Source organism: Eptatretus burgeri, chromosome 10 (genome assembly GCF_056783735.1).
Source record: "Eptatretus burgeri isolate ZD-2024b chromosome 10, Ebu_testis_v1, whole genome shotgun sequence".
Taxonomy (NCBI): domain Eukaryota; kingdom Metazoa; phylum Chordata; class Myxini; order Myxiniformes; family Myxinidae; genus Eptatretus; species Eptatretus burgeri.
In genome coordinates this window covers 81,532,492-81,539,991 of record NC_140970.1, presented here as the reverse complement: position 1 = coordinate 81,539,991, position 7,500 = coordinate 81,532,492, and the positions used below count along the sequence as shown (strand labels likewise).

General features: G+C 42.8%; 1 protein-coding gene across 4 annotated transcripts in view; it reads left to right on the top strand.

The window, feature by feature from the left end:
• The window catches only part of LOC147018970 (cyclin-dependent kinase 17-like), a 184,362-nt gene that overhangs the window by 41,416 nt on the left and 135,446 nt on the right, over window positions 1-7,500 (top strand). For all 4 annotated transcript variants that reach the window (XM_085899102.1, XM_085899101.1, XM_085899100.1 and 1 more), the window contains exon 3: window positions 1-150. This exon is cut by the window's left edge and continues 24 nt beyond it. In XM_085899102.1, coding sequence (XP_085755228.1) covers window positions 1-150 — 150 coding nt within the window. The remainder of the gene's footprint in view (window positions 151-7,500) is intronic.

The window sequence follows — 7,500 nt, the reverse complement described above, 5'->3', positions numbered from 1 at the left end:
CAAACGTGGCTTCGCAGAACATGCACGCGTTCCTACATCAGCAGCCCAGCCAGTGGCGGAAGCCACCACTACGTCGTCCACACAGCCTCCTCCCTCTGGGCCAGGAGCCTGCCCTGAACCCTCTCCCACATCCTGTTGGGCAACGGCTTGGTGACTTACTCATCCATCCACGTTTTAACTCCCGTGTGGGTTTCATATTTTATTAGTCCAACTGAATCTATCAGGTTAATATTTTTTTGTATTTGATTTACGTAAAGTGTTTAGGTACATCTTTGGCTCCTAGCAGGATGAAGGCCTTTGGCAGCAAACACTACTTGTACTGCTTCTTCAGTGCCGCTGCTTGAGCCTGCTCAATTTGGACAAGCCAACATTTTATTAATTTATTTTTGGTCGCCTAATTCAATAACTCATGTTTTGGTCACATTTTGAGTCCTGTGTTTTAAATATATTAAACCCTCATGGTTTTGTTTGCTTGTTGTAAACTTTCTACTGTACATCCTTCATAATGCATGTACTGCAATACATTTTTGCATAATGCTATTTTTAAGAGCAATTATCTTGAGGCATGATTAACATATGTAAGGAAGAGTGGAAAAAAATTAGCAAAAAAAGTTTTGTTTAGTTTTCAAAATAAGTGCCACAAAAGTTGATGCATATCTTTTGGCAGCACTCTGTTCACTTATTGTGTTCATGCAGAAATTCATTTCAGGCTACATCTAAAGTTTGGAAAGGTGTGTGCGAGAATCAAAGAAAGCTACTACATCCACTCTTTGAACCATCGTTAATATGTCTGTGACTGTGGATTGGCAGCACAGATTAAGTGTGTGTGAACATGGCATAAGCATTTGGTCCAGTGTGACTCCGATCTGAGGGCACTCACTGTCTGTGGCAATTCTCATAGCAAGAATCGTCATCTTGCACACCAATTGGAGTGCTAATTATTGCAGATTGTTTGTGTGAGTACAGCAAGTAAATGTTTGAATGTGGTTATTTACTTCATGACCATATCTAAAGTATTTGCCAATGAAACTGTGCTTTTGGCTTGTGAAATGAGAAAAAGCATCTGCTGGTGCCAAATCTTGAATTGTTAGAGGTTTGGCTGGCAGCAACCCTTGTCATGAAATTTTCCTTCATAATTACTCTGCCATATTGTGAAGTGTGTGTGTGGATACGTAACGTTCAAAGATTTTAGTAATTGCCTCTGCCACCGAAGGTGTATGGAGGTTATGTTTTCACCCCTGCCTGCCTTGCTGTTTGTGTCTGTTTGTCTGTTTGTCTGTCTGTGAGCAGGATATCTCAAAAAGCTATGGACAGATTCGGATGAAATTTGGTGGACAGGTTGGGTGTGTGGCAAGGACAAATTGATTCGAGTTTGGTGAAGATCTAGATCTGAGAATTTTTAATTTTTCAAGTGATTCTTCACCATTGAGAGATAGGGCCAATATATATATATATATATATATATATATATATATATATATATATATATATATATATATATATATATATATATATATATATATATATATATATACACCCTTCCCACACTCCTCTCACCAAAGGAGCTGCAAAAAGCAACCCAAGAAGACATACACAAGGTAAGCACTTCTTTATATTATCCTCGCCACCTGGTTTAGATGATTAGGTGAGCTGATTGGCTATTCCCTCCATTCACAGGTCAGAGATGTGGGTATGTCTTTATATATACTTGTACATGCCCGTAAAAAGAAAATATATAATAATAATAAAGAAATATTAAAACGGCGAGCAAGAAACAACAACCACACAGGCCGTTTCTTCGCTCTCGCGTGCCCGTACGTGCGTTGCCCGGAAGTTCGCATATCACAGTTATGATTATTCGCAATTTAGTTTTAATGGCCAATTATTCAATTAGCGCCAACGTATCTTGCCTTTTCGCAATGTCGTCGCAAGGAAAAACAAAAAGAGAAGAGAAGAGAGGAACAAAAAAAATTTACTTCCTGGTTCAGAGCATACCAGCTCACTCTGATGTTACTGAAATTTATGCACCGTCTAATATGAAAATGATCATAACTTGGGGCATAGTGTTTATCTATAAATGCGCATAAGAAATCGAGAAATTATTAGAATACACAAAGTCATCACTCTCCAGAAGCCCGTACGTTGTAACCTGTAATGGGGAACACGGCTGAGCTTCCCTTCCCCCATCGGCCACGCCCACGCAACAACGTGTCTTGTCATTGGTTTGCTAAATAAATGGCCATAACTTGGGAACCACTTGTCCGATTAATATCAAACCTTGAAAAGGCACATCCTCAGGTCCCCAGCAATATATCTGGCAAGTTTCAATCAGATCGGACCAGTGGTTGTCGAGAAACAGCGATCACAGACACACACACACACACACACAGACACACAGACACACAGACACACAGACACACAGACACACAGACACACAGACACACAGACACACAGACACACAGACACACAGACACACAGACACACAGACACACAGACACACACACACACAGACACACACACACACACACACACACACACACACACACACACACACACACACACACAGAGTTTGCTGGAATTATATATATAAATATATATATATATATATATATATATATATATATATATTTTAAACAATTCAGCCTGGTGGAGGTATGTGCTCTGCCAAGTACCATTCTAGTTCCGTGTGCATTTAACAACTTTCTCCATAAAAAATAGAGTTTGTGCCATTTAATCTGTGATTTATTTATTTATTGAACTGTATTTATTTCCTTTTTGGCTTCACTTTCTTTGAAAATAGTCATCATTTGTTTGTTATGAATTAGAACAGCACTCGGTAGAGCGCATACCTTTGGCAGGCTGAATAGTTTACTTCTTGTATCCCACTGATCGGCCGTATCTGGATCCGGAAATGAACAAAAATTGTCTGCTTGTTCTTGTCACCTAGCCAACTCATCCACAACTTTCAAAAATATGGAGAGGAGATGAATGGATTCTGTTGATTACCACACTTTGGCTATGAGAGTAGAGGAAGTCAGTTAGCCATGTGTGCAGTTGGCCTTGGATGCCATATGCAGAGACTTTGGAGAGTAAGGTAGGATGCCGGACTGTATCAGAAGCAAGAAATATGTCCATAGAGATGGCCCTGATCTCATGTCTGAAATTGAGGGCCTCCATCCATTGTTGGGTCAGTAGAAGCATCATGTCCAAGGTGGAGTCACCTCTGCCGGCACCAAATTGGTGATCTGAGATGAGGTTGTTGGAAAAAGGTGGATTCTATTACCTTGCTGATGATTGGAAGTAAGCTGATAGATCTGTAGTTGAAGGGATCAGTTTTTGCACCGTTTTTATGTAATGCAGTGATGTTGGTGGATTTCCAAGCAGATGAAGATGACCTTGTGCAAATGACAAGGTGAAAAGGGCAGAGAAAGGATGTGCAAGAGCAACACAGCAGAATTTTAGGACATGTGAGCTGATGCCGTCCGGTCCTGTGGCAGAGTCAGAGTTGAGGGTTGAAAAAAATATTTTCCACCTTCACAAGGATCAAAGACATAGAGTCCAGGAGCAGTTGGGTATGACAGAGAAGGATGGGTACTACGATTGAGATGTTGGGGACATGATTTGGAAGCAAACACAGAATTGAGACAATAAGCCTTCTCCCGAGCTGAGTCAGCTGTGGTAGCATTTGAAGGGAAGGAAGGGATGGAAGGGGAGCATACAACAGAGATAAATTTAACAAGGTGCCACCAAATTATAGAGGAGTGAGACCAGTTTGAGAATTAATTCTTGAAGTTGGACAGATGTTGTTTTCTGGCTCTCCTGAGAGTGGACACTCATTTGTTATGGACTTTTTTGAATGCAGAGATTCCCTTCAGTCGAATTAGCCTTCCAGGAAAAGAAGGTAAGTTGTTTCAGAGCAACTGCCTCACCACAGCATTCAGTGTACCATGGGTGGGAAGAAGGGTCGGATAATGGAAGAGGAGATGGTATGAATCTGTGCATTAGAGAGAGAGAGAGAGAGAGCAGGTTTCTATGAAATAATTTCCAGGCTGAGTTAACATTAGGGCCAGGAGATATGGGAGGCCAGACCTGAAGAGAGATGGCTGCTTGCAGTCCCTACCAATCTGCTTGAGAGAAATCCTAAACTCGCCGATGTTGAGGCAGCTCTCTGAAAATAGCCAGAGAGGTTGACTTCCATAAGCATATGATCAGATGAACCATTTGGAGCAGAGGAAGAGCAGGAGACATTTGCAGGAAAGTTAGTCATCACCATTACATGTCCAGAAGGTCAGATTTGCCACTGGGACAAATCTGGATTGGAACGTTCACAGATTGAGTCAGTCCCGTGGAGACACAGAAGTCCTTTGCTGAAGTGCCATGGCTGGTGACAGAGGTACCCAGCTGGTCACCTAGCCAATTTGCTTGTTGACAATTGAAATCCTCACATATGAGGGAGAGAGAGTTTGGATGAGTGGTTAAAAGTTTGTCCATGTTGTGTGAGGCAATAGATGTAGATGGAGTCATCACTGTTAAGAGGACAGCACAACACACAGACAAACAATAGGTGGGGGTGGAGCAGAAATCACAGCAAGAGGTACTCTTGGGGGTTGCAAGGTGTAACATAAGTACAAGGGCAGTGATGAATTCAGTTATTGACCTCAAGTGCAACTCCAGTGCTGGGTCATGGTTTAGGCCCATCAAATCAGAGGAGACAATAATCAGGGAGAGACACTAAGGGGTCTGGGACGTCCTGTGTGAAGAAGGATTCTGTTAAATAGATTTCTGGTTTATTGGCAGCGGTCTGAAATGAGAGACCTGTCAGGTTGGAGCGGACATCTCGGATGTTTGAGGTCCACACAGTTAGAGATGGGGGAGGAGGCATTGGGAATGGTGCAGGATGGAGGGGGGAGTATTTCCGGGGGCAAGGTGAGACTTGGGAGAGTGTGGGGTGGGGTGAAGGGAAAGGTCTGAGTGTGAAGGGTACGGGAACATGACGAAACTCTAAAATTATGCAGTTTCGGCTGTTGTGAGACATTATCTGTGCCTTGCTGCTTCACCAAGTCGAGGGGTATTTTGAATTTTTAAACTGCATTTGGTTTGTGGTCACAAATGTATGATTGTGTGATGTGCCCAAAGAAGAGTGAAACTATGGGCGGCATCTCCACTATCCTTTGTTTGTGATCTGTAAATCTCAGTTTATAATAGTCATGTCCAGACAGTTAACACTGACCTGGACGGATAGCCGCACGGTTCTACTTGAGGGCAAACAGCCGAGATCCCCAGAGATTATAGCATGCACGGGATGGAGGGTGGCAAGGGCACATACCAGATGGGGGCACACGGGTTTATACTCAAACCCACAAGAAATGGACAAACACAAGTGAATTCAACAAATGATGGTTTAATGAACATAAATCAATGAGTTATAATGGAAACAAGTGGTGCCAGGCACAACAAAGCCCACCCATTTAAGGCATAAAGTTATTTTGGGGATCAAATTTAAATTTGAAACATCCTCAACCTGAATGTTGATTATCAGGAATAGAGCGAAAAACGATTTTGATCTTTTCGTGACCTTGACCTTTGATCCAATTGGACCCAAAAGTTAATGGGGTCGTCCAAGGTTCATTGCCCACCTGTGGATTAAATTTGATAATGTTTGCTAAAGCAGTTTTGTCGTAAAGTTGCTAACAGACAGACAGACAAACAAACAAACCGGATGATTACAATATCCCGCTCCCTCCCTCTGGGGGGGGGGGGGATAGTAATCAAAGTGTGAGGTAATGAAAATAAATCAAGCGTGAGTTAATGAAACATGAGGTAAACTGAAGCCTAATTTGAGACTACTCCACACAGTCACAAAAATGAACAAGGGAAGAGGTAAAAATAAAAGAAAATCCTCCCTTTATTCTGGCACTTTGCTGTGTGCCCAGAGATGATCTTTTGGGAGCCTGGCGATCGAACCATGTAGTCACCGCGTGGAAAACCACACCCCAAAAATGGCGCCAAGTCGCTCTCTGCACCGGAAATGGATGTGAGGTAATTGGCACAGATGGCCTTCCGTCGTTAAGGACCCAGAAACTGCCAAACAGTCTCTTCTCACAATCGGGATTGTTGACACCTCTCCTTCTCCCAACACCAGGTCCACCCACGACAATGGTGCGGCCTTTCTCTTCACACATACAGCAGGATACTGCCGAGTTATCGCTCAGAGATGCACTCTTCTTCTCCTCAGAAACGTGCAAACTTCACGACCCAGCTGACTTTCCTCAATGGCTGGCGTTTTTCTGCAGCATGCGAGCAAATTCATCCCAGCATGAACAACGAGAAACATGCTGCCTTCTTGACCGTGTCGAGGAGAGCAAGGAAAATGAGACCCTCTGTCTCAACCACGTTCCTCAAACCAACTCGTTGTCTTCTCTGATATCACGCCAACCAATCGTCAGCCTCAGGGGTGTGGCCTTCCAGACCGAAGCCAGGAAGGCAGGGTGTCTTCCTGCTCAGAAATGTTTGGCTCTGTTGTTGTTGTTGTTGTTGTTGAAACTTCGTTCCTTTTTATAGCCAGCCTTGTGAATGCAAAAATGTAGGAAAAGGTCACGGGGTAATCACATATGGGAGAAACTAGCCATAAACCCGACTGAGTTAATACAGCACCACCTCCCGTGTGGTGACACGTAACAATCTTAAGCTGACAGTTTTCCCGACTTAAATTACATCGATATGTCTTCTCCTTGTCCATGGACCATGCAATGCGATACAATTCCACCTTTACTAAGAAGTTCCTCCATCGACCCCACAAAAATAACAATACACCCGAGTATGCCGACAGAAACCATCCGGTATTGGAGGCGATGTGGTATGCGTGCGCAGCATGAAGTTTACATCATGTTGCTATTATTAGGTCGCAAGGGCCATTTCTGGTATTATTTTTTTTATTCCTGACCGCAATCCCACCTGTTTGGTGTGCATCATGGCAGAGACAATGTATTGGGTTGCAGATGACCATTGTGGCTCACAGGTTGTGCAGCTTCGGCTGTTGTGAGACACAAACTGTACCTTGCTGTTTCATCAAGTTAGAGGGTGTATTGCATATATATATATATATATATATATATATATATATATATATATATATATATATATATATATATATATATATACACATATACACATATACACATATACACATATACACATATACACATATACACATATACACATATACACATATACATATATACATATATACAGGAGCCTGGTGTTGGCGTAGTGGTTAGGGTAGTGGCTTGGGATCCAAAAGGTCCTGAGTTCAAGCCCCGTTGGCCGCTTTAATTAATACACACCAGGAGGTTGACTCAGCCTGTCATCCTTCCGAGGTCGGCGAAGTAAGTCCCAGTGTACTGGGCCCGGTGTATGCCCCGGTTAGAATAGGTGTACCATATCCCTGTGTCGTAAGAGTCGACCAGGGTTGCGTCAGGAAGGGCATCCGGCATAAAACCT